Raw genomic sequence first — 27,528 nt, 5'->3', positions numbered from 1 at the left:
AGGAGTGGCTTATTGCAAATTAAATTACCCACTATTTAAACACATTGGTTTCTGTAATCTGCTGTTTGTAGGAATCAACAATTGTTTTCCAGGATGTGCAGAATATCTAAATCCCTTGCCTCTACTTGTAATTAAAATGTCTCCACTGAAGCAAATAAAAAACCTAATGATGATTTCACATGGCTAAAACTGCATATTTAAGATTAAAAAAGAGTGCTGACTTTATTTAAAGTTGAAGACATAAGTTTATCTTTTGTACTTGCTAATTTTTGATGACCATGCTTTGTAAACTCGGTGTGTTCTCTTCAGTACCTAACACTGGTAAGGACAGAGATGGGATTTGCAAATCGTGGGGACAGTATAATTTTGAAACTTTTGATGGCATCTACTACTACTTCCCAGGAAATTGCTCCTATATATTTGCAAAAGACTGCAGTACTCTGGAACCCCAGTATACTGTTTGGGTAAGTATGTAAACATGCCCTAGAAATAAGTATGTAAGTAAATATAAAACAAATAAGTAAAATAAGTAGAGAGACAATAAATGTACCAAACTGGGCATTAATTACTTAAATATAAAACTGTGGAAATGTGGAAAACTTCTGGAAAAGCCTAAACCTACATGCAGTAACTCAAAATACTGATGAAATTATAATCAAAAGAGTCAGCATATTAAAAATAGTACTTTTTACTCCCCGATCCTTAATGGGATTTCTGCTTTCTCCCTTCTGGGACCAAAAGTGGGTCTTAAACCAGACCCCAGAAACTTCAATAAACTTCAGCTATCAGGCTGTAAAAACATTGAGTTGCTGAGTAAAGTGCAGACAGCTATCACTAGCCTAATAGCGAGGAACACAGCCCTAATTCACAGCTATTGGCACGCTATAAGGATCTGCCTCCCTGGCCAATGGGATTTGCTCCCTGTCTTGTCCCCTCCAGGGATTTTCATTCTAATTTTGGATTGCCTCTACGTCATGCAGATAAGATTAACAGCTCAAAAGCTTCATCTTGACCTATGTATGGAAAGCTCTCTTTTTAGTAATTTCTTCCAATTGCTGACTGTCCATGGTTAATGACTGTGGGTCGGAGAGAGTTCAAACCTATACCCTCTTAGAAGATAGCTGCCCTATTTTTCAGGCTAGTGGTTACTGTGGGGAGAGGATACAATGTCTTTATATTACCTTATTCACAATGGTTGGGATTGGTGCTAATTGGGCAGGGAAGAAGGGACAAGAGAGGTCCTAATTTTGAGCCCGTGGGCATAGAGTGGTCAAAGGCATAAGGGCAGATCTAGATGCTGATTTCTACTCTGAGGACTGTTCTTAATTATAAACAGATGACCTGTTCTTCCCTCAGATAACAGCACTTAGTGAAGATAAATCTACCATTAAAACTGGCATTTCTACCTGCTTAAGTTACAGAGAGACCCTGTTACACTCGCCTTTCACAATTTCATTTTAATTATTTGGGTCCTGTATGCAGCTGCGACCCCTTGAAAGTTTTCAGAAAGTGCTGTAGTGAAGTCCAAGATTATATTAAAATCTGGAATCAATATGCCAGTGTATTCCAGTGGCTCTGGAAAGAGAGAAGGTTCTATTCAATTGCTGGAACTAATGTAATGTTTTACTAAAAACTGAAAATGTTTACTCAGCATAGTCATAAGTAATGTGAGACTGTAGACTGACTGGGCAATGGAGAGAAAAAATCCATGCCAAATCCTAACATTATGGTCCTTCTGGCTTTAATAATCCGCCCCTCAAGAGAAGAACACGAAAGAATTATTTTGATTTTCCTTTATTGTTTTTCTGTCTTGGGACTGGTTTACATAGAAGCCATCTGCCAGGGCTAATAACTTTTATGTCATCTTTAATATGATTATCTTTATACATGTAAAAATTCCTAATGCTTTTCCTGGTTTAGTTTATTTCACCCAAAGAAATAGTAACTGGTTTTTACTTCCAAGTTTAGTGTCAGTCAAGGAAGATTCATTCAAGTATTCACGAGCACTATATGTGTTTACTCACAGATATTTTCTTCCAAACAGTTACATTTACAGCCTTCATAACTATGTTTATAAAATGTTCCCAATTACAATTTTATTTAGCTTCACAGCACTGCAATTACAGTGCATTCACAGCATTACATTAAATGCTTCACAGCCTAACAGTAAACTGGTAATGGAATTCCCATCCTTCCCAGAGAATGATGACACACACAGTAACAGAAGTCATATTTGAGCTATATAAACTCTGTCTATATTTTAATCTGGGTAATGGTAGGCATCTAAGATTCAAAACACATTCGCTCTTCAGTGATGTCTAAAATGAGCTCATAGGCTTTTGAAGCACTATAGGACATCCTACAGGTTTGGGTGGCTCATTCCCACTGAGATTAATGAAAACTGTGTAAGTTTTGCTCAAGCACAAACCCACAGTTTTCAAGTCCTGAGAGTACTGTATTCAAGCAAGGTAAGTTGATATGTGACTAAACCAATCCCCTGGCTCATTATGCTGTAGAGAAGCACACTTCAGCAAAGTCTGCCCTTCTCCATTAGTAGTGCTGGAAAGCCAGTGCAAAATGGATTTTAACAGATCCATGTAATTTAGATGCCTGCTGTAATCCGTGGGAGCACTTCAAAATCTCAAGAAATCCTGAGTGGTTCCAGAGTGCATGCTGCAGTTAAGCTAGTACCAGTCTCAGCTGGCAGGGAGAGCGCTGCTATTACACTGAGGTTCTGTATTGGTTTGTAATCCTGTTTTATAGATCAGATCTCTAGAAACAGAGAAATAGGGGTGTTTTTTCAGTGCAAGTAACAAGCTCCTGCTTTGGCCTCTATAAGCTAGCTCACTAGTATTTAGACCACTGGCCTGTGATGACATGCACTATTAAACTGTTGCTGTATTTCTCAGAAGTATTGTGTAGTGTGAACTTTGAGTTTTGCATATCTTTGTCATTGTGCCTTTGTAATATTCTAGGTATTTATTTGTAAACCTCTTTCAGTAACTAGAGCATAAAAAATTTAAATATAATAAATGAATTTAATAAAAATGGTGCAAAATTATTGAGGGCAAGCATTTATTCTTGTTTTGTGTTTATTTTTCCCCTCAAAGGTTCATAACAGTCCTCACTGTTACGGCTCAGTATATACTTGTCATAGGTCCATCAGCTTATTTTTTTCAAACCAAGAAGAAATAATGATTTCAGGACATGAAGTAAGAAAAAATGGAATCAGGTAAGTGTTCTAATGGTGAGTTTTAATATTTTATTGCAAAAAAATAATGTGGAGTTTGGGAAATGGATGCTTCTTTCACAATGCAGATAAATCAGTTTGTTCTGTGCCTCTGTTGATCCCTTGCTGAATTTGGGCTGATTTGGGCTCTAGTGTGAGCAGCTGTAACAGTACTGATGTAATACCTGAGTGGGGATAGAATACGCTCCCTGCATTTACTGTGTTCAGCTTCTCAGCTGAAACCTGACAATCATTCACTCTTGCTTTTTACAAAGTTTGTGTCAGGCAGTCCCAGCTAATCCCTGGTGTATCCTGACAGCATTGTGACAAGGCTCTCATTATTTATTATTGGTAACTATAACTAATATAAGACCTGGTCTTCTTTTAGATGAGTCTGAATTGGTTAAAACAAGTATCTTGAGTCCCTTTGGGGCAAAAACTCTACAAAATATCTCTGAGGTACACCAAACCTCCAAATTTAGCTTTCTTTTTGTAAGTAAAAAGATGTGCCCAAGACTATCATAAGTATATTTTACTGGTTGATAAAGTACAGAAATTTTAAGAAAGTTGTTGAGGTGCTTTTGCCATCCCCTTTGTAGTGCCTTTAGTATCTGAGAATGGTCACTATGGTGATACTGTTCAACCCAACAGAAGCAACTTTGGAAGACCAGGAATAGATTTGTGCTTATTATTGTCCAGTGGTCTTTCACCAGAGGAAGAGCTACAACTTTTTTGTCAGTGGTATTTTCTGTACTGCAAGTTCCTCCATTTGCAGATGTCTAAGCCAGTGGTGACCCAGTGCTCAGAAGGGCTGCTGGTGGGCATAGCACCATATAGCTCCTTGCACAGTAGAGCATGCTAGTGAACTCAAGTATTCCTCAATGTAGTGTGCCAGGCTTTGAAAGTAAAGATGAATTATTCTTTCAAGCCTAAAATTTGTACAACTGATAGGTGTATACAACAGAAAGCACTAATTTTTGATGGCTGATCAAAATTTTTTTTAAAAAATGATTTACTTACAGAGAAGTAAACATAAGATAGTAAAAACATGGTGAAGAATTGAACGGAGTGACGGTGTACACCCAGGAAAGAGAGTTTTTTGAGTTAGAAGGTGATGTGGTATTTTTCTAGCATGAACCTCATCTCATCTCATCTGAGATATTTGATGTAGACTGTATTTTTCCAGATTGATATTGCCTCAGACAGTTGGAAATGCTTTCATTGAGAGACTGGCTGACTATATTCTGGTGAAGACTACCTTTGGTTTTTCTCTTGCTTGGGATGGAAACTCTGGTATTTATATTAAGCTGACAGAAGATCATAAGGGAAAACCTTGTGGCCTTTGTGGAAATTTTAATGGCAATAAATATGATGACCTGATACTTCAAAATAGTAAGTAAATAGCTTATCCTTTGTGTAAACAGTTTCCATGTTCATTTAAAATACAGTGCTGTATAAATATAATGCTGGAAAAAGGCAGTCCTGAATCAGTTATTTCAGTAAAATAGTGTATCTGCTCTACTTTTACTTCTCTTCTTCATTAAAGATGCAAAAGGAAAAGGTCCTAGTTCAAGAAAGTATTTATATGTGCATTTAAGCGTCTTGCTCAGCAAAGCACTTGGGGTATGTTTATCCTAGCTGATGAAAATGCCTTCAAACAATAAATACATAAACAAATATTTATGGTTTTCTCTGTGTTTAAAGATGGAGGGAAGAGCAACATCTTGAGTCATTCGTTTATAGCAGCATCATAATAATCCTAGTTGAAATAAGTAAATTTCCAAGCTGTTTCTTGGGAGTTCCTTGTATCTCCTTAGTGGTCAGGTGGACTATGGGCTTCTGACTACCCTCTGGGATGAGGAGCTGCTTTGTGCTGTGTCTGAGGCAGAGATAAATTTTTAAACTTGTATTCTGTAACCTAGGTAGGGAGTACTTCATGGGGACTTTTGTCCTACTTGCAACTAATGTGAATAAAAAAAGAACAACAACAAAAAAAAAGAACAAGAACAAGCTTGAAAATTTGAGGATTTTTCTCACTCTCTTATACAAACAAAATAAGATTATCTTACTGTTACCATTAACTGCTGAGAGAATCTAGTCCCATGGCTCTGCATGTTCTTAAATCACAAAAGGTATCCCACAGTAACTTTTTCCCTGTTTTCTATGGTTGGTAGTGGAGCTTTTAAACTTTCTTAGGGAAGGAATGCTCACTATACGTATCTTTACAGAGTCCTTAAAAATCTGCTGGAGTATAAGTTTTTTATATCTTTTTGCCATAAGAGCAGTAAGTTTTGTGCAGTGACTTCTGCACACTAGAATACAGTGTGCTTAATAACTAGTTTAGTCTGCTGATGTGTAATAATAGAGAAAAGTAGTATTTGGAGGAAATAATGAATTCATGTGATCTTTCAAATTCAGTAATTTCAGTATCTTTTGATGCATTATCTGTTATAAAAGATTTCCAGCTCATACCTGTCTTCATTTTTGGAGCTAAATTTTTTCACCATGATAATTTCATCTAGCATTTTTCTTTATCAGAAATGATAGCATTATTGCAGTTTACAACTGAGAGAGAAATGAATCACTTTAATATTGAACCAGCTGTATAAATGGTGCCTTGACTCTGAAAATTCAAAGCATGAAATTCTGAGATCTTCACAAGAACAGATTGCTAATTCAGGTCCCTACCAAGCTGCAACATTTTTCTAAGAATTTCTAAATCTTATCAATCATTTGATATAATGATTTCTCTCTCCCAGCTAAACTACTTCCATGAGTAGTGTAAAGGTAGCTCTTATATCTATCCTGAGTCTTCTTGTGTCCAAATGCTCATTATTTGTAATGACTAAATAAATAAGCTGCTGAGAGGCATATCATATTCCATTACAGTTTAAAAAACCCCTCATTTTCTGTTTCCTTATCTTCACCTTTAATGTCATCTTTGTATTGCTTTAATATGCAAGACTGTATCTGTGTATAGAACTGTGTGTTTCAAGGACAAAGATTTTATTTTGTGGTATTTTTTAAAGACTTAGTTTTTTTTTTTAAGCCATGTAAAAAAGTACATAAAGTATTTTTAATGTTTTAATAGAAGAAGAGTTATATCGACAGGTTCACCTCCAGATCAAACCCCAGCCTTTTATGTTTGGGAATGGTTTTCTGCAGAAAGAACTACTCTGTCAGAGAGGAAGAAACATTTTAAGTCTCCCTCACTTATAAGTAAAACAGACTGAAGGTTAGAAGTTTATAGGAATTTATTTGTGGAGATCCAAGTATATATATCTCATTAGTGTGCTTTGTGGCTTTCCACATTGCAGTGTCCAACTTTGTACCTCTTGTGCTAGAAGTTAGATTAAGTTTTCTATAGTACAGCTCTGTGAAAAGGAAAAACCCTCTAGATGATTTCATTTCAATATCTTGTCTCCTAGTTGTGTGTAGATATAGATAACCATAGCATAGCATAGACAATTAATGTCTGATTCTTCAAAGTGGAGGCATTATACCCTTTTAAAACTAATTAAGAATGCAGAGGAAATGTAAAATTTAGTTCTTGCTGCTGGTATATGGGAATTTTGTGTCTGTTTTTTTTACTGCCAACCTTCTTGTATGTTTGTGTATCTAAGCCTGTTGCCATGACTTCCGGTCATGCATCTTGTTCATTAATTCTCCCATGTCCATGCTGTGAGGAGAGCTGGGCATCTTATGAGTGTGTGTTGTAGGGCTCTCCACAATAAGGGAAAAGGAGGGAGATAATAACACTAACTGACCTTTGTGAAACATGATGAAAGACTTCAATTGCTTCAAAGAAATATATTATTTCTTAAGTATTCAATGCCTTACACTTGTCATTATTTGTATATTTGTTATGAAATTATCAGCTATTGCACTTAAAATAACCCAAGCCAACACCTTGTCATGTTTTTTCAATATTTTTATTTAAGAGTAGTGTAAAATACAACCTGAAATAAAAAAGTTATTATTTTTCTTTATGACTCGTACTGTGAAATGCTGTCTTATGTTTTTGTGCTGAGAATTTTTTAATTGTTGCTCTCCCAATGTTTTTATGCAGTAGGTGAATATACAGAAGACATTGCTGAATTTGCAAATAGCTGGGCTGTGCAAGCCTCAGATGATATAACTTGTGTCCCTACTGCCTCAGATTTTTCCAGTCCTTGCTCAGCCAATGCAGAATCCACTGAGGTATTTATATTTTATGTATATACATAGATACATGCATATGTACGCATCTATTTTCTTAATCTTCCCTGCTACTGCTGGTACAAGAATCTAACAATATACACAGTGTTGAAAAAGCCTTGAATGCATTGAGGCTTTGGGAAAGATTCAGATTAGGGCTGTTGCTAGGGAGTGCCTGAAGTTCTTCATATGTTTAGCTTAAAAGTACAAAGGCTCAGATTGGATGTGCCAAGTGGCACCAGTCTGCTGGCATAGCTCTTCATTACTGCATTAAACTTGGGCTTAGTTTCCAGTTCTGGCATCTTACACCTCATTATTTTAGTGACTGAAATACTGCAGAAATAGTTGCAGGTCAGCTACTGCATTGACACAAAATGCTTTTCTTGGTCATTTCACACTTTTTCATCCCAGGTGGTTTAGGACCAGCATGCAGTCAAGCAGGCCAAGGTATAAAGGACAAATTTTAGGAAGAATAATAAAAGAGATATAATAGTAAATTGAGACAGCACCATGCTCAAATTTTAATGGGGATGTAAAGGACCTTAGATTGGGGGAGCAAAGCTAAAGAGAATGATGCCTGTTCAGAAAGTATTGGCTAACTTCCATTTACCGATTCTCCTTAATGCACAGGACATATTCTTCAAGTGCCAAATATTCCTACAGTTTCCTTTTCTCAGCTGTCATGAGAGTATAGATCCGTATTCTTATATTTCAAGCTGTATGAATGATCTTTGCAGGTAAAGTACTGGAATTCTTGTGTATTTAATCTTGACACATGAAATGAATGCTCAGTCTTTTGTGTGGGACCAGAATGAAAGAACACTGAGGGAAGCTGGGAAGAACCAAGTCCAAAATGAAAGAGACGGGGTTTCTCAGGGGGTGATTTGTGTGGGAACAAAGGGCACAGAACCAGTCTGACAAGGGATATTTTGATTGCTAAAGGCTTACATAGATTCAAGGAAACACGAGACAGATAAGTGGAAGGTAAATTCATGGAGCATCACTCATGACATAAGATGAGCTGCTAGTCACAAAAAACCCATGAAACTTGTATCTGGAGGCCCTGAAGCAGAACTACACAGAGATGATACTAGGAAGAAATCTCAACAATACTGGAGGAGGTGGGCCAGTTGTCAGACAGCTGGACTGTTTTTTTATGAGTAACCACTATCATTCAAATTAGTAGAATTTTTACAAAATGGTGCCATTTATTTTAATTCAGAGCTGCCAAAAGAAATTCAGCTCATTTGCTTTGGTGGGAGTCACACCCCCTCAGATGCTGGCACTGTAGGCAACCTGGAATTTTTCCCTGAGCTCTCCAGACTCCTGATTAGTTCCTGTCATTCAAGTTAAACTTACACTGCAGTAATTGAAGAGATAATTGGGCAATGTACCATTTTCTTTTTAGTAAGGTTTTCAAATGAAGAAGTAATTGTCAGAAATAAGAGGATTTTTTGCAGAGTATATAATTCTCAGAGTATCACCAGTTTAATCAAAAATACACAGAAAGGATCACAAGACTAAACATAAGGATCACTCAGTATAATCCATTACTACTTTTTAGTTTAATTTCTGATGAATGTTTAGTTTTCTGATTTACCATAGAGTCAAGATGGAAGAATTTGTGTTTGTAGGCAAACACTGATGTTGCTGAGAAAAGAGATGAGCTGCCTCTGTATCGTCTGTGTAACTCAGGAATTTACTGTGACTTTTGAAGAATGATGAAAACTAGTTTTTTCAAGTAAGGTATTGAATCAGTGCTGGGGTGTTAAGGAGCGTTGGATTTTTTGTGAACAATCTGATGTGTGTTCATGTGAATTTTGTGAATGTTAAAAACCTTGAAGTATGTGTGTCTAGGAATTTAATTAATTTAGGCTTATTTTGTTTATAAAAGAGACCTCTCTTCTTGTGGCTTAGTGTCAGTTTATGAAGGCTTTTTGTGTGGCCATAGTATAGGCCAAGTATTCTTCCTATTAAGACCCATTTAATTGGATTAGATAAAGAGAGTGGGAGAGACTGATCACTGTAACAGAGTATAGTGGTGTTTGATTTTATAATAGATGTGTTGAAAGCAGAACACAAACATAATATAACATATTCTTAAGACAATTAATTTTAGAAGCATGATCTTGTGTGTTGAGAGGCAAACTCAGTTGATCTGTCATAAACATGCTTATAATAGAAATGTCATGTTTATGAGTAGTTTATTTTGGCATTAAATCTTCCACAGCGAATGTTACAAGTTCAACTTTCACCGTAACAAAAGTTTGGTGGTATTTCATCACATGTGACTTACATCTGGATGAAATTTGAACTTGCCTAAACATTAATGAATGTCTTTTTACTTGATTCTGGCAAAAATGCACTATACAGTCCTGTATAGACTAAGGCAGAAATATTGTCTCTGCTCAAGGCTGTGCTGTAAATCCCTGAGCCTGTCCACAGTATTCAGTGGATAATACTTCTGGCTCTGAGAACTTCAACACAAGATCAGAAGACCACTAATAAGGTTCTTTTCATCTAAATTCAAGGCAATTGGAGACTTGAAGTTCTCACTTGAACCAGAAAGTCTTTTATCAGTGCAGGTCAGAGTTTCTCCATCATGCAGGAGGGAGAGGGCTGAGATGGGGATCTTGAGAGTGCTGAGTTGTCCATTGTCTTCATGAAAAGGTCCTATTTCTCTCTCACTTCAAGCAGCCCTTTTTAAAAGTAACGGACTAGTGGTTTTATTCCTTGTTGTAATATTAAAATGAAATAATGTTTTGTGAAATCAAATGATAAAACCACAATAGTATATTCAGTATAGCTCATTCATTTTTTATATGTTCCCTACGTGCCTTTATGACCAAGTGGTGTCAGCTATACGTGAAATATCCAGTACTGTGTCACAAGGCAGAAATTTGTAGACAGGATTTGTGTTCCTTGATTATTCTTTTATTTATCATTTCAGAGTGGATGACGATGAAACATACTGCAGGGCAGTGACAGAGTACGCTAGAGCATGCTCTCATGCTGGGTCCCCGGTGCGGGACTGGAGGGATGACTTTCCTGCCTGTAGTAAGACTCTTTAATAAAGCATGCTACGTGACCTTTGAGATATCCCATGTATTCAGTTCAAGTATTCCATCTTGACAATATTTTTCCTTGTAAAACTCAAACCTGATACTCAAGCTGATCAGCCAGTTTCACTCTTGCTAGCAAACAGTGAAGTCAATGACTTGCAAGAGGAATATTTTAATGCCATTGTACTATGATTTAGATCCACACAAAATTCATGTTTCTGTGGATTTCTTGAAACATCGTGTGCTGATCATGTTCTAGGACAAAGAGACATCTGTGGAGATCTGTTGTTGGTCTTTGTCACAGAAGACCTTTCAGCCTCAACTGGCCCTGTAACAGAATTAATTTAGTTAATCCAGCTCCTTCTTGTTATCATTACCACCCATCAATTGCAGCTCAGTTTCATGCACAAGGCTTAGAACTAGCTGAGAAATGAATATGTTTCCCTGTCACAGAAGCTATAGCTTATTTTGGACAGATGATACAAGGATTTACTAAAGAAAGACTTAAATATTGACAAGAGCTTCACCATAGCTCATCAGTTAAAACTCCTCTAGAACATCCACTTGATCTGATTACCTACCTATACCAGAAGAACTGCACAATGTTAATTTGATAGCAATGTTTTCTAGCATGGAAAGAGAAATTGCACTAATGTTCAGTATATCATGTGGTTTTTTTTTAAGCTGAGAAGTGTGAAGACACCTTTGTTCACCGTGACTGTATCAGTTGTTGTCCACCAACTTGCACATTTGAAAAAGATTGTCTTGGCAGCAATCTGCACTGTTTAGATGGCTGTTACTGTCCAGATGGTAAATATTGTTAGTGTTATTTAAAAAACTATGTGTAAAGCTAGTGTCCAACATCATAATGATGTCTAAATAGACTGTGGTTAAAGCCTGAAAATTATGAATATTGTAAATTCTGCCCTAGCTGTTGTTATTGTCACTGTGATACTGCTCTTTTTTTTGTGATAGACATGTATCTACAAAGGTGTCTCAGCATGCAATATCAGTTAAAATCTGGAGCTTTTACTAGTGCTTCTTACAATAAGATATTGCACAGATTTAGTCTACTTTATTTGAATTATTCAAAACTCCATAGAAATTTTGTTTAAACTGAATGTGTCATGCTCTGTACAAGAAACCAAAGTTCCTGAGGCCTGTACTGGACAAAAATTGTTGACTGGACTATGAACCGTTCTAGTTCTAGACAGACTAAAAATAATGAGATTTCAGAATCCTTTAATTTTTTAGTCTGTACAGTTTTATGTGGTTAAGGCAGACATTTTTCATAACACAACAATTCAGAGTGACAATTTCTTAATAGGGAGCTGAGCTCTGAGCTCTCTGTACTCACTGGGCAACTGTTTTTGCTGGTAGTTGTTTAAGACTGATGACATGACCTTCTGGCAGATTGGAATATTTGCGTCAGATGGGGGAAGAGCGGTGATTCAGGGTTTGTTAATTTGTTTTATATCTCATTTATTAACTTCTTTCCCAATAGGTCTCATTATGGAAAATGGAACTTGTATCTCTTTGTCGAATTGTCCTTGTATTTATCATGGAACTGCTTTCCCTGTAGGCTCAAAAATTGAACAAGAATGTAGCAACTGGTATGTGAAAGACTGTGTTTCATCTCTCTAGGATTACTGTCCATACTTAGTTTAACATCATAGTCACACATTTTAAATAATAGCTACTGTATGTGTATCATTAAAATATACAGGCTATTCTGTGTGAATTCAAGGTATATTCATCAACTCAAAACTGCTTGTCTTGCTAAAGATCAGTACACTATTTATTTTGTGATATTTCTTTTTAGTATTTGTGTTGGTGGCATTTGGAACTGCACTGATCATGATTGTCCAGGTATTTGTATTTCTTGATTCTTTTCTCACGTCATAACAAAAATGATAAACTTTTATGAAGACAAGAGAACTATATATGATCCAAGGCTTTTGGCTGCCAATTTAGGAAGAAAGATTAAGCAGGTGGATATTGACAGTAGCTGTGAGCCAGCTGGAATGAAGCTGTTATTTGCCTGACCATACTCATCTTGCCTTTTCCCACTTTCTTCCCCTGCCTCAGTGTGCTACCTCCACTTCTTGTTTTTTATCTCTTGTTTATGCTCAGTGTTATTTGCCACAGATGGTGTATTTTTACTGCCTGTGCAGTACCTAGGCCAGGCATAAGGATCTCCTCACTTGTAGGTGCAACTTTATTGTAAGTAATAAGAAAACCATCATTTGGATGCTATGGGATAGATTTTCTCTCTTATAATAGCAGCTCGTGTTTGAATAATGATCCTTATCTTTAAAGGTAGCATGTCTCAGCAATGAGTTACACAGAGGAACATGCAGCATGCAGGTGGTGAAAATGCCTTGGTAGTTGTCTGTCTCAGACAAGATTATATTATGAAGCTTGTGTAAAAGATTTTTTTGCAAATTAAGGAGCCCTCTTTGAATGAGGTAATAAGGCTTAGCAGTTGTTAAGCAAGGCTTGACAGAGTGGATCTGTAATGTAAAAGAATTGACATTGAGAACCAGTCTCGATGTGTTGTGTGTGCACGCGAGGAGTTCATTACGACTACTTTGGTCTGGTCCCAGGGTCTGAGTTCCTGTTAGTAGTGGGAGCAAGTTAGATGTGCTCCCACTGAGGAGTAGTTTATGTGCTCTGATGCTACCTTATGGTGTGAATGAAAGTGCAGTAAGTGGGGATGAACTGGAGACTTGCTTCAGCAGTGCATTCCTGATTTGAACTGCAAAAACCCCAAAATGTGTGCCCTGATGACACCTGCTCCCCTTCATACCTGTGGTAACAAGCAGTTCCATAATACCTAGAAGGATGGAGAAAGAGGCTTGTCCTCTTTTATGCTGGCTCATGGAAGAAAAATGATGAAAAAATTCTAGGATACTTCTGAATTGTCTTTTGTATTTTAATCATAGGCATCTCACCTAGTTAGAGACAAAAGATGCTGCACATGGACGTGTTCTTTATGAGATGGTACCCGTTGGAAATAATGTTTCTAGCATAATTTGTTTCTAAATGCCATTATTGTTAGATTAAAGTTAGCCTGGGTTATATACTTGGAAATCAGGAGAAAGTTTCTTTTTTTCCCCTCTCTTACATAATTTGCAAAGTAATGATACATTCTTGTGCAAGTGAACATTCTTTTTACTTTTACTCTCAAGCTGAGTGCTCCATCATAGGCAGCTCTCATTTCACAACATTTGATGGACGTCATTTTACCTTTCTTGGGATTTGCCAGTACATTTTGGTAAAAGGCACTGGAAAAAACAAATTCACAATCACTTTACAAAAAGCACCTTGTGGACAGGTAAGCCACATTTTTTTGAAATGTTGAAACAATCAGGTTCATCCATATTTCAGGCAATCTTCTAAGAGTTCTAATGTAAACTACTTGGTTATGTTAAATAGAAAATATAAACGGAAACCATCTTACAGCTGTTTTTTGTAATTGTGTTGCAACATGTTATATTGCCCATTGTAAAAGCTATTGCAGCTTCTGAGGGATGAAGTCTAAAGAGTTACTCATTTATGCACATTGAAGTTGTATAAACACCTTTAGTTATGGTACCAACAGATGTCAGGCCTTGGAAAAGCTGTTGCTGGCAGCACTGTAGGTTTAATACATTACTATTTAGGCAAGATTTTTTTTTTTTTTTGTAGCTTTAGATTTTTATTTGATATCTTATATTTAATTTGTTGGAACAATGCTTTTCAGAAAACCATCTGAAACTAGGCACCATACATACTTGTTTGAAAATATTTTGGGAGACAGGCTTTAGCAATAAAGGTGCTTATAAAGAGTAATTACCTGTGAGAGTGGATTTAATGATGCTGTTAGACTCTCAGGAGAAGGGGCTTTGAGACTGTGACTCAGAGCTGACCAGGTGCTGAGGACAGGGATGTCTGAACACCTCAGCAGGGAGCAATGCCCTGCTCTGGGACTGTCTCTCATGTCCTCTCTTCAAAAGCTTGATTATGAGCTGGTGCCTCTCTGCCTTTCTTGTAAGCACCTCCTTCTCCTGCATAGGTGTTGAGACAGCTGTTCCTGTATTTCAGCTGGCCTCAAGCATGATATGGTTGGTTAGGCAGCTTCTGAGAAACAAGGTTGCCACTGGTAATAATGTTCTGTACAACTGTAGGCACCTCAAAAAGTTTCTGGATGAATACAGAAGGGTCCCTGGGGAGCATAAGACAGTTGGTTTCAGCTAATTCTGTGTTGACTTTTGTCCTGTACTTGGGTTCATAAATTCTGCCTGGATTGCACACTAAAATGGTGTGTGTGTGACATAGTTTATAGGTCATGATTTTTCAATAGTCAGGTATTTATAAGTTATTGTAATGTAATACTGGAGAATTTATATCCTTTTTGTCTGTAATCAGAAATCATCACTACATTTCAAGGTGAGAAACACCTTAATGTGTGCCAAAGTTCCTTTTTCCTGCATTGCTGCATTTGTGCCCTGGTTGCAGCAGCTTAATTTAGATAGGGTCATACTCTTGCTCTACCAATGGTTAACCCATCAATATGCAGTACCCAGGGTGGCCATGCAAATATGGAATTTTGAACCCAGTATCAGTACCTGGGGACCTCTGTCCACCTACTATTATACTACCATAATAGCTAAAATGCATTCTCCTAGCATATAGAGATTATACATAAAAAATATTTTATTATGTTGTCCATACAATTTTGAGTGCTTTGTTTAATGCTTTGAGCAATAGTTTACAGCTGATTTACCTGATAGCAGTTCTGATATTTCCTTTCCATATGGTTTCCCCCCAACCCTGTTTGTTTGTTTGTTTGTTTTCCCTGTTTGTTTGGTTCTATTTTCCACAATATTATTAATGTCATTACCTGTTCCTGATGTTGAAACTTGTTTCTACTTAGAACTTTGACCACGCCTGTATTGAGTCTATAACACTAGTTCTTGAAGATGATGTGAGGAAACAAGTAACTCTCACAAGATATGGTCAAATCCAAACTGTCCCTAACCAAGTTTTTAACCTCAATGGTAAGAAGTGCATGGAGAAGAATTACCAGAGTTCTCATTCTGTCTCTTATACGCTCCAGAACTTTTTAATAATATCAGTCTATGAAAAAAGAATTTCTTTAAACATAGCTTATAAAGGGACATGATCAATTATTTCTTAGAACATTAGTAAAAATTATAGAAATTTACTTTTATCGTCTGTGAAACAGTTCTTCATTATGCCTTCATTTCGTTGCATTTCTTATCTTACAGAGTACCTAGAAACTTCACTCATTTTGTTTGTGTATAGGGGCAGAGAGGTAAGAAAAAGCAAGGAAGTGAAGAGACCTTGATGCTTGTTCAAAACTTTTTAGACTAAATAGAATGGAATAGAATCTATTTGCTCCATGAGATCTATATTGATTTTCACTGCTGACTTATGTTGTGATTTCAGACAGGTTACTTCACATCTTCAGAAAGTATAGTAAAATAAACCAGCCTTAAAAGCACGTTGTAAAATCAAGCAGTGAGGATAGAAATGATATTGCTAAATTTTGAAATTTACAGTGACCAGTTACTGAAATTTTAGTCTCTCACTGAAAGAGTAAAGTGAGAGTAAAATTCTTACCCAGCCTTCAGCAAAACAGAGTTTAGTGAGTCTGATGTTGGTGATTGCAGTAGTGTCTTCATAGAATTTGTCCAGTCACAGTACTACTTTTGGCATTCACAGCTTCCTATGGCAATGAGCTTCATAGCTCAGTTATGCTCATAATTTGATTGTTAACTTCATTTTATTTCTTTTGAATTAGTCTCTATTCACTTTCTTGTCTCTTTACACTGTCTGCAGCAAATATAAGCAATTAAAAATATTTCGGTGTTGCATTCTTAATAATTGTGTGTCTCTAGTAAGTCTGATTCCCTAAGGACATCTTTAAGGATTTTACCTTCCTCTCTCAGTTTATGCACCTGAGTCTGTGTGTGTGTGCATGTGTAGAGGCTGCTTACGAAGGTGGATCTACTTTAGGCCTTCAGCTGCAAGTAGCCCAACAATGTGTAGCAAATGAATGCAGTGACTGTGAAATTTCCATTTCCTTGCATAATAGATTTGCTGGGAAGGAAATTTGGGAATTTGATAGGGGGTCAGTTCACATGCAGTACAAGGAAGAAGCTATACTGATGTCATGTCAGTAGTGGTAAGAGAGAACCTTCTATCTAAAGATTCAATACACTTTACAAACATTTCTTACTTTTATAATATCACTGCAGACTAAGAAACAAGAGGTTTCTTGTCTTGCCTTCTTATTGCCAGAGGCTTGCAGTTGCATTGCTTTCTTCTAAAATAAAAAAAACCAGACAGATGCAAACATGGTTTCTAGATAACTCACAGATACAGAAAGGTGTGAGATTTTTTTACTGTCAACAGTAGCTGGAATTCCTGATTTGTGATGTTACTGGAAATAAGCTCAGATGGAGAATGGGTGAGGATGATGGTCTGATGGAGAGGTTGTGCACAGTTTTTCATTTCATTTCTGGGTTTTAATTTTTTTTTTCTTAATGGATAAACCAGTACAACCTGGAAGCTGTGTTTCAGTGACTTTGTTTTTCTTCTTCTTTTGCTATGCTCAGGGGCTATTGAAATTCAGAATGTGTCTTCTTTCTTTGTTCAACTGAAAACCAGTTTTGGTTTGAAGATACTGTTTGCTAAAGATGGAGAGAGGATCTATGTTCAAGTTGATGTCAGATGGAAGAGAAGAACATTAGGACTATGTGGAACGTACAATGGAAATTTAAGAGATGATTTTCTGTAAGTTGCATGCTGTACATTTATATCATGTTTAATAACAAGTGAAAAGTTTTGTTGAACATAATCATCTGAGTATTTAATTTTGTTAATGTGATCAAACTTTATTAAACTAACCAACATAAAATGTCTTTATTAAAATAGCCACTTTTATAAATATGAAACTCAAAAAATTTAGGCATTCTCAGATGTTTTGCTAAGTAATTAAAAAAGCTACCATATTATTTGTAGAAGTTACTGGATGATGATATTATTTGAATGCACTTTTCCCTGTCTTGATGCTCCCTTATCTTCAGAGCAAATATATGAGCACTGAGATAAGAAGTGGGTGATAATTACATAATAGACAACTACTACTGCTTGATTTTCCTCCCCACATCAAGTTACAATGTAAAAGCAATGTAATTCTGAACCACAGGAATATTTTAATTAGAAGGGCACACTTTCCTTGCTTTTTAACCTTATTTCCTCCAAATTTCCTCAAGCTATAATGTCACTAAACTTGTCTGCACAGCAGACTTGGAATCTAGGAACATTTTCAAGAAAATAAAATATTGAGGAAAAAGTTTCACATGCCCTCTCTTCTTTTGTACCTCAGAGAAGGAAATTCTTTTGGCAGATTGACTGTTCAATGTGAATATGCATCTAAGCCTTTTTAATGAGCTTGCATCCTTACCCATGTAGACCCAGGATGCTTGCAGTGTTGATATTTTCCTTTGCAGATCTCCAGCAGGGATGATAGAAGGGACCCCTCAACTTCATGCCAATGCATGGAAGGTATCCTCAGCTTGCTCCATGCCTGTCAATATTCCTGTGGTTGATCCCTGCAACATGAATCAGCAAAATGGTATGTTTTCACATCAGAGTCTGGACTTATTATGTATCTTATTATTATGGGACAGTTTTTATTTTCTCTGTGAAAAAGTTGCACATACATGTATTTCAGTTTAGATGAGCATTTTCTTTTCTTTATTTATTTTTCTTTTTTTCTTTCTTTTTTCTTTTTTTTTTTTTTTTTAGGCAAATACCATTTTGCCATACATTTAGCATGTAAAATGAAGTAAGTACTTGATAAATAAAAGCTAGTTGGTCATTTAGTGCTGGGCCTACTGGCTATGAGTACTAAATATACATGCAGATTTTTAGCTCTTTTATGGTTCTGTAAATGATGCCAGTTGAGAAGAAAGAATTGATGTATGATTGCTACAGAAAGTACAGGAGACAGTGTTGAGATCAAAAGTCCTCAATGCTTATTTGCATTAAAAATTTCTTTATCCTCCAGCTATGTTCTCTGACAAAAACTGATGCAGACAATTTGAGAGGCTTGAATTTGTTCAAATTCCTGAGAAAATATTTAGTTTTGGCTGGTTGGCATGCCTACCAGCTTGTGTTGAACTTTCACTGTCTCGTTTTTGCATTGCTGCTCTTTTCAATTAATGAAGACAATGGGTAGACTGTAGTTGCCAATTGTGACAGAATGTAGTCTAATATTTTTAATATTTCAGAAATTAGATCTCACTAAGAATCTGGGATTTATCCATATTTAAAGCCTGTTGAAGCAAGCCTAGAATAACAATAAATCTCTTATAATGTGGGGCATTCTAGGAGTTTTTTATGCCTTTCTTGTCTGTCTTCTAAAATTCTAGATCTCAGACAGAACAGCTCAGAGCCTTCATGCCTCACCCTCAGTTCTGTGCTAGCTCAGTGGAGTTTGACATAAATGTGAGCTGCTTAGAGCAGGAGGGTGGACTGCATGAGTTTCTGAGGGTCCTTTCCAACTCAAATTTCCCTATGATCCTCTAATAATCACTGTAAAAAAGCAGTGGAGAGTGAAGTGATCCACACCATGCTACAAGCACAGACATCTTTTTTGTTTCTGAGATGATAATTACCTGATTAAACTAAAAAAAAAATAAATTGTTGTTTGCTTGGTTACTTATTTTGTCAGGTTAATTTTCAACTGAGTCAAGTTCAGTCCTTGAATCTAATATATTGAGAGAATCCATAAATGTGAAATTCTTCTGTCAATATGTGTATGTGGAAATGAACATGGAGGTTGAAGGGGAGGTGCATTCTTTCAGCAGCAAAAGTGGCTTAAATATAATAATCCACATCAGGGTTCCTTAGCTATTCCACCACTTGTGGTGGTAGTCTGCTTTAGTAGCCAGAGGGCCGGAGGAGGGTTTGCTGCTGCTAGAATGTGTATGGCCAGCTTGGGATTTGCACGCCCTTGAGCTCTACTTTGTAATACTTCCTGAGACCACATGCCTGGAAGTACATGGCCGTTGTTGATGTTAAAGCTAAATGAATGTCGAGTAGGAAAACATATTCCAAGCTTTGGGGAACTCTTTTAACTATTCTTTAGAAATATATTATTTTGGCATTTAAATTTCCTGAGCTATAAGAGAAAGGCATAAATGTTTTAGTACGGTTATGTTTATCTTAAGCGAAGTTTGCTTTTGAGGGAGTTGCTTGTAATATCAATTTTAAGCTATAGAATTTTACAGAAAGACATTGTATGCAAGTGTTTATTGCACAGCTGGCTATGTTTGGTTTTAATATGCCGTGCTATTCATTTGACTAGTTGTTATATTAAAATGGATCTGGCTAAAACAATGTCACCTCTTCTTAGCTGGGTATGCATCTCACTGTGATGTCATCAACCAAGATGTTTTTGCTCCCTGCCATGCGTACATCAGTCCAGGGTTGTACTACCAGCTCTGCCGCTTCGATGCCTGCAAATGTGGAAGCAGCTGCTTGTGCAATGCTTTGGCACACTATGCTTATGTCTGTGGCAAGCACGGTGTCATTGTTGACTTCAGATCTCATGTTTCTTACTGCGGTGAGTAGCATTTCCACAACGGAAGATCTCTTAGCAATGTGTAAAACTCTACAAATTTCATTCACTCCACAAAATACAGGGGTTGGCTTCTTTTTCCTGGAAACTAGACTTGTGCCATGGTGTAATGATGTACTGGGGGAGAATGGTAACAGCCTTTACATTAGGCATCTGAATTTGGGCCCCTGAGCTACCTCACAGACAGGGAGGTGTCTGCCCTTTCTATTGGTCACACAGAGAAATGCAATACTTTCTTTTAAGCCCTAAGTCATATGGAAGCCCCTATTAGGATAAAGTAGTCAGGGAGTGGCAGGAGTGGAGCCATTCCCTAGGAGAAGGCAAGCTGGGCTGTCACGGGTTTCCTAGGGTTGGCAGAGCAGGGTGGGCACTACTGATTGGACAAGTAGGATACAGTAATGATTTAAAGCAAAGCATTTCACAGGATCTTAGGTTGTCATAAGTTGGAAGGGACTAACAAGGGCTAGTGAAATCCAACTCCTGTATTTCTGCTTCTAAGCCGTATAGCAATGCCTCAGCCTTAGCTGCACCATTCTTCCTCTCTTGGAAGTCTGAATTACTAGATAAATGCCCAACTGAACATATAGAAAGAATAGAAAGCTACTGTTTAAAAAACTGATTATTCCAGTCAAAGAATTATTTTAACACAAACCCACCTTAATCTAAATATTTCTGACTTAAAAAATTGGTAAAACAGCATATGTTTCTCATGCATTTCAGCTAAACCCAGTGCAACAAGAGACCACTTTGCTTTGATTTTTTTGAACTTCCATGATATACTGCTTTGTCTTCTATTTTTCATATTTTAAGAGTATGCTGTTCTCCCTTCTTTCTTACTCTTTTCCTTCCAGCTGTGATGTGTCACAGTGGTATGCTTTATCATCAGTGCTCTTCTTTTTGTAAACATTCCTGTGCTTCACTTTCTGTGGCAAATATCTGTGCTGATGACTGTGCAGAAGGATGTAATTGTCCTGATGGGAAGTATTTTGAAGAGTCGGTCAACTTTTGTGTCTCAATGTAAGTAATAAAAAATGGAATATATGTATGGGCGCATTTTCCTCTTTCCAGCAAGATTTAAAGTGGCTTTGCTGCAGTTTCCCTCAAGATGTAGACTGCCTAGAGAAGATAACAAACAGTGTGTGAAGATTTAATGTTCTGTCTTACTAATCAATAGTGAGGCCTCATCTGTCACTGTGTGTACATACATCTGCTTCACTTTAGTGTCAAACTGCTTTAGAGAAGGGTCGTGAAGCTTTTTTAATTTGTGGGATAGTATTTTTATGTGAAAACTTTGTTTTCCAAGTTTAGCACTTGTAAAAAAAGCGAGAAGGCACTATAAAGTAAGGGAAAGTATGGGAAGAGCAGCTAGAAGTGTCTTTTCTTTGGTCTCACAATGCAAACCTTTTCAGTTAAATGGGAGGAAATGGTCAATGAAAGGAAATAGTTTTAGTATGTTGCATATACAAAACTTTATAGCTTACCACCGTGGGTAGTTACAGTTATTTCTGTTCATTGCAACATATATTTTGAAAAGATCAGTAAAGTTCATACTGTAGGGATAAAGACTGTTTTAAACTATTCAAGACTGAACTAACTTCTTATCTGCACATTTTTTCATGGTTTCTAAGTCATTCTGTTGCTACTTCTAACCCATCTGGCTCTTATCGCAGAGTTAACAGACTTTGCTATGATAATTGCTCTAGTTCATGATTTTAACAATACTTTGAATGGGAACTGCAAGTTTTCATTCTACTCCCATAACTGGGAAGGAAAAGTTCTTTCTATTAGAATAATGCACAGAATTAGAAACAGCAAATATAAAGCACAGAAACTGAGGAAAAAAAAGCCTGGCTTTGTTGAAGATGATTTGAGTTTTGCCACTGACTTCAATACAGTCTGAGTGTCATCTTTAAGTTTTTGTCTTTCAAAGAATACTGTACATCCAAGAGTTGAGTTGATGAATTATGTTAATATTACGATGTGACCTGCATATCATAACAGCTTGATAAATAGAGGGCCCTTAAATCCCATTTCATCTTGTTTTTCTACCTAAATGCATGAATATTCTTTTAATAGATCTGGTTGTCATTGTCGTTACAAAGGCAAAGCCCTCCAGCCTGGAGAAATCCTTCCTACTCCAACAGGCTCCTGGTAGGTTTGAGTGCAAGAGTTTTATCTTTTTTGTATCACAGTTTGGACACTACTTTAAGTGGTTTGAAAATTTTTCTCATGTAGATTGAAAGTTTATTGTTTCAAGATTTTTTAAATTTTTTTTTTCCACACTTAGTAGAAGGGAGCCTAGTATAAATTGGATTATGTACCTGATTATTTTAACAAAATAATTCTAGAAAATTCTGCAAGCCATGGTGGATAAGTTTTTTGTGTTATACTGCCTGCATCCTGAATCACCTGGCCCTCCATTCTCACAGGGGTTGTACTCAGATTTTTTTTATTTCAATGGAAATTAGGAAATTACATAGAACACAAACTATGAATTTAGGCCCTCTCTACAGATCAGGAATTAGAAAATACCAGTGAAATATTGAGCAGAACTCAAGCTTTTGGATTTTAATCCTCTTTCTTCTCCTAATTCCTATTGTTTAAATTAGGTTGAATTGTATAATCTTTTATACGTGGTGGCTACAAAACATTTTTCCCTTAAATAAACATGGGTTTCCTTTTCTTTTCTAGCCAATGTTTGAATGGAACAGTGAAATGTATTGAAGCCACTACAGAAAACATAGGTAATTTACAGTCTTGTCACATATAAAAGTTGCACAAATAGAGAATTTGATATTGAATAGTAATTTGGTTTTCTCCTCATATGTATTTAAATTATGAGATACTTTTTATCACAACATATTTAAAACAGGAAGTTAGAAGCACAAATAGTCTTGGGTTTTTTCCCCCTTTTTCTGTAGTACGAATTGTACTACTCAGTCACTCAGGAAATTAAAAGAAATAAATAATTGCATGTGACATCTAGGTCAATGTATTCACATGGGAATACCTATAATTAGCCTCACTGTCCGTGTTTAGGAAGCCTTAAGACCTTAATTTGTAGAAAGTAAATTTTTTTAATATATTTCTAATAGATTTAGAGGTACCTTGATAATTATGCCACCTCTAAGGGCTTTTTCTGCCTAAGGTATAATGGCTCCATCCTTAAGAATGGACTGTGTTTGAGATCCAGGATGCATGCATCCATATGCTTAATATTATTTGTTTTTTATATTAGAACATATATTAATTTTATATATCTGTAATATAGATTATATTACAGACTATTATTCCAATTGCATTCTGATATGAACTGTAATGTAACCTCCCTTTGTATCCAAACAAATAGATTGTGGAAAAAAACAAATAGAAAACCTTCAATGTAAAAGAACTGTTGATCTTATTTAACCTTCATTTTGCATTTGAAGTTCATGTATGCCCTGAAGGAAAAATCTACTATGACTGCAGATCTCCTGTGCCTGGGTTGCCAGCAGCGGGTGTGAATTGTGGGATCTCTTGTGCAAACCTTGCCATGAACTTCTCCTGTGTCCCCTCACCACCCTGTGCAAGTGGCTGCATTTGCCCCCCAGGGTAAGCTTTGATGGAACAACCTGGAGCACAAGCCAAATGCATATTTTCCACTGTTCAACTATGAAAATTTCTTTTTACTTCATAAATTCCAATGGTATCACACTTCTAATTTTGAAACTATTGTTCTATAAATTGTGGCAGAGGCATAGTAACAGCTAAAAAGCCATCAAGATATTCAGTTTACTACCATTCCAATTGGCTGGTATTTGGGACTGTCTGGACAGGAGATGATTTCCACCACTTGCACCCTGTAGTTTATTTGAATGTAAAAGCAAACATGACAAAAAATTTTGATGTAAACCATTTGTGCTCCTGCTTATTGCTGCCCAAGTCTTTTTCTCGCCTGAATTTCTACTCAGGCTTACAATGTCGATGCCAGCCTGGGGCAGGGAGGGCAGGTATATGGACTGGTTTCTGCCCTATTTCCCTTCATTCTCTCTGTCCTTTTTTTGTTTTCTTAGCTCCAGTATTTGGATTTGGTGCCCAGAAGCAGTCTGCTGAGCCTGGCAGAGGTCAAATCCAAGTATAAATTCTAAAAACTTCTATTGTAGTTTGTGTCAGGATCAATCACCACTTCCTCCATTTGTTCCCATTCCCTCCTGACACCTCCTGTGTGCACTTTCAGATTGAGGAGTCAAATATGCTGTGCAAATTGCTGTAATTGCTGCTCATCTCAGATGGAGTGCTCCCCTTTTTTTCTTAACTTTCCATTTTATTTCATGTGTAGCCAGTGGTCTCCTGACAGCATATCAGTTGTGCACAGCTCAGAGTATAAATGAGACTGTCACCATTCCCCTTCCAGCACTTTGTGATGTTCATAGATGACTAAGCACTGGTGAACGTACAGATTTCAGGCATACCTATTTAAGATTTCACTAGTTCTTGCCTCTTATTCTGTAGTCCTCTAAAACCTCTGCCTCAACTGAGAACTTGGCTTTCAGGACCATTAATGTTATGGGAATAAGCAATTACTATAAGCACAAAAAGTACATGAATCTGTAAAATGAATAAACTAGTAATAAACTGAAACATCACGGTGATATTTTCATTAAATTAAACTAGCAGTATTGACTTGAAAGGTCATTTGAAAATTTGAAGAAACTAAAATTAAAGTTAAAAACAGAGCTAAAGCCTTGCTTTGACAGTCATGCCATTTCAAATTATTACTTGATTGTTTTCTGAAATATAACAGGAGTACAGACAAGCAAAATCCTAAGTTTCTGTCAAATAATACAGTAAAACACATGAATTATTTTTATTTCATAAGAGAATAAACACTCTTTTTGCCATTAGGTTGAAAAGTAAGTGTATAACACTTAGTAGAACATTTAGTAATGTTCTCATTAAATTGTACTTAATTATGCCTTTCAGCCTTATGGTTCCAAAACGTGAGTTTGGCTTTTAACTAGGAAGGGCCAGCTGTACTATCGTAAAAATTAGTTTCAAAAAGTCTCTTTTTAATGCAAGAAAATGTTAAAAATATGTCTCTTGCTATTAAATATAAGTGGGTAAGTCATTAAAAACTTGTTGTGGGACATTTTACTGTAATGCAATTTTTAAACTCTCCTGAGTTGCCATTCTTCTCTTTGGTTCTCCTTTCCCACCTTATTTCTACCACTAACCATTGTTTGATTGAATGACCTAAACTTTTGGGGTGGAATCCTTAATTCCCCTGGAGACTGGCACCTTATTCTAGCATCCTGGGTATTTATGGTGCTTGAAAAGTAAAGCAGGTTCTGCATGGTATTGAAACCCTTTTCTTTGGAAAACCATTAAATGATAGACTCTAGTATGCAAAAAATGGTCTTCCTAAAATAAAACTGGTTTACATTTTCTATTGTTAAAGCTCTTACACAGCAGCTTGTTGTTCTTTAAGTCAGTAGTTCAAGAGATGACAAAGAATTAGAAATGCTGGAAGTCTCTGATATACTGTAGAAGTTGAATAATATAACAGCTCAAATTTTCATGAGGAAATGAGCTGAGAATAACAGTAAATTCATCACCCAGAGATACACTGGAAGTTGCCCTTACACTGAGCTGGAGACATGAGGCTAAACTCAGTTGCAGAAGGACAGAGTAGTGTGGAAAGGGACTTCACAGGACTAAGTTTTTCTCATGCCTTTAGGCAGCACCAGCAATACTGATGTTATTCTTGAGAGACATTTAGCTTCTATTGGCTGAGACTAAGTACCTTCCCAAGCCATCTGTTCTGGTGTTTTCCAGTCCTTAAGAAATTTTCTGAACGCTTGACTCTTTTACTTAGAGCTGATTACTGTTTAATGAAGTATTAATGGGGTGAGGAAAATGAAACTGTCTATTCCTTTATACTTCCAGCAGAACAATGTCTAGATTTTATTTTGAGCCTTGTGTTGCATGGTAACTCCAGGAATTGCTCTCCCAAAGAACAGCACTGGGAGTGTCAGGAGCATTTTTGTTAAGAAAGTTAAAATTGCTAAATAGGTGGAAATGAGATAGCAGAATGAGGTTGACCATATATCTGGGTCAGTTATTGATCTAATTATATTTGACACTTTTTTCATTAAATACCTGTTTGGTCTTAATCTTGCTAGTTATTTCAGCTTCCCTTATCTAGGCAAGTGACCTCCACTGCGCTTCAGGTGCCATGGGCCGGCTTACTGTTCTGCACTCAGAACAGGACAGACGCTGTCTGTGCAGAGGAGCTGGCACTGCAGTCCAGCAGCTGTCCTGGCACAGCAGGACAAGAGAGCAGCAGAGAGGGAAGGGCAGTCTGGCCACAGCCCCAGCAGCTCGCATGGCACCCAGCTGCTCTGGAGCCTTCAGACAGGAATACCTACACTATCTACACTCCTGCATGGGAACTGCAGCCCACACCAACATAGCCCTTTCTAGAGAAAAGGAGAGCTGCAGCTGTGAGCTTGGTGAGGTCTCCAGCTGTGCACAGTGGAGATCACTTGATTTGGACAGCTTTTGCCAATGAAACAATTTTCCTTGGCTGCATGGAAGACTGGTTGCCCTTGATGGGGTTTCAACAATACACGACACATTTAGTTACCTTGATCGTCTTTTGGATTTACTCTTTCATCTTAATAATTATTTTATTTTGAAGGATGGCTGAGCACAGAGGGAAATGTTATATTCCTGACAGTTGTCCGTGCACCTGGAAAGACAGAGAATTTCTGTCAGGAGAAGTAATAGCTACTCCATGTTACACGTGGTGAGTTAATTTTCAAATCATCTGGATCTAGAGCCAAAGTGAAACTGATATAGAAAATGTGTTGAATACTGTGAAAATCAAAAAATATAGATGCTTGTTTATAGATAGCTACAGGATATATATTTTATTAGGCTTACTGATAGACTTGGATAAGTAGGAAGACTTTGGGGTGAGTGCCTTTTCAGATCTTGAAAGGAAGCTGAAGATATCCAAGTTAAAAAGCAGTCAAGAACAAATGCTAAACTTCACACACATTTGTTAGTCTCTGAGATGAAGATGTGGTATTTTACAGAATAGAATATAATGAAAGACATCAAGGAGAAAAAGAGAGATATGCTAATTTTCTAGCCAAACTATCTTTATTCAGTTAAGTGTTAATTTAATAATGAAAAAAAAAATTGGAATGGCAGCTTTTAATCTGTTAAAATTGCACCGGCAAATCAACTGAGGATTTACACTTACACAAGCAAAAATAGAGGATGCCAGCACTACTTTCATACAAATTTGTGTAAGCCACTGAATGGCTGTGAAAGTAATCTTGCAAAAGATCAGCATTAATTTCTTAAACTCATGCCATATTTGTCTGATACTCTGA

The 27,528-nt window shown here is 36.8% G+C and overlaps 1 protein-coding gene across 1 annotated transcript in view; it reads left to right on the top strand.

Annotated features, from left to right (window-relative positions):
* The window catches only part of LOC131592086 (otogelin-like protein), a 91,748-nt gene that overhangs the window by 6,520 nt on the left and 57,700 nt on the right, over positions 1 to 27,528 (top strand). Inside the window, exons 7-25 of the mRNA XM_058863364.1 lie at positions 310 to 464; positions 3,111 to 3,232; positions 4,416 to 4,621; positions 7,302 to 7,429; positions 8,057 to 8,163; positions 10,377 to 10,483; positions 11,173 to 11,298; positions 11,993 to 12,101; positions 12,311 to 12,357; positions 13,680 to 13,825; positions 15,407 to 15,530; positions 17,115 to 17,292; positions 18,012 to 18,136; positions 19,922 to 20,131; positions 20,998 to 21,163; positions 22,223 to 22,297; positions 22,838 to 22,890; positions 23,575 to 23,737; positions 26,826 to 26,933. Coding sequence (XP_058719347.1) covers positions 310 to 464; positions 3,111 to 3,232; positions 4,416 to 4,621; positions 7,302 to 7,429; positions 8,057 to 8,163; positions 10,377 to 10,483; positions 11,173 to 11,298; positions 11,993 to 12,101; positions 12,311 to 12,357; positions 13,680 to 13,825; positions 15,407 to 15,530; positions 17,115 to 17,292; positions 18,012 to 18,136; positions 19,922 to 20,131; positions 20,998 to 21,163; positions 22,223 to 22,297; positions 22,838 to 22,890; positions 23,575 to 23,737; positions 26,826 to 26,933 — 2,455 coding nt within the window. The remainder of the gene's footprint in view (positions 1 to 309; positions 465 to 3,110; positions 3,233 to 4,415; positions 4,622 to 7,301; positions 7,430 to 8,056; positions 8,164 to 10,376; positions 10,484 to 11,172; positions 11,299 to 11,992; positions 12,102 to 12,310; positions 12,358 to 13,679; positions 13,826 to 15,406; positions 15,531 to 17,114; positions 17,293 to 18,011; positions 18,137 to 19,921; positions 20,132 to 20,997; positions 21,164 to 22,222; positions 22,298 to 22,837; positions 22,891 to 23,574; positions 23,738 to 26,825; positions 26,934 to 27,528) is intronic.

The sequence above is a fragment of the Poecile atricapillus genome, chromosome W (genome assembly GCF_030490865.1).
Source record: "Poecile atricapillus isolate bPoeAtr1 chromosome W, bPoeAtr1.hap1, whole genome shotgun sequence".
In the NCBI taxonomy this organism is placed as follows: domain Eukaryota; kingdom Metazoa; phylum Chordata; class Aves; order Passeriformes; family Paridae; genus Poecile; species Poecile atricapillus.
Note: the sequence above shows the minus strand (reverse complement) of the source record. Positions and strands in the feature narration are given on the sequence as shown.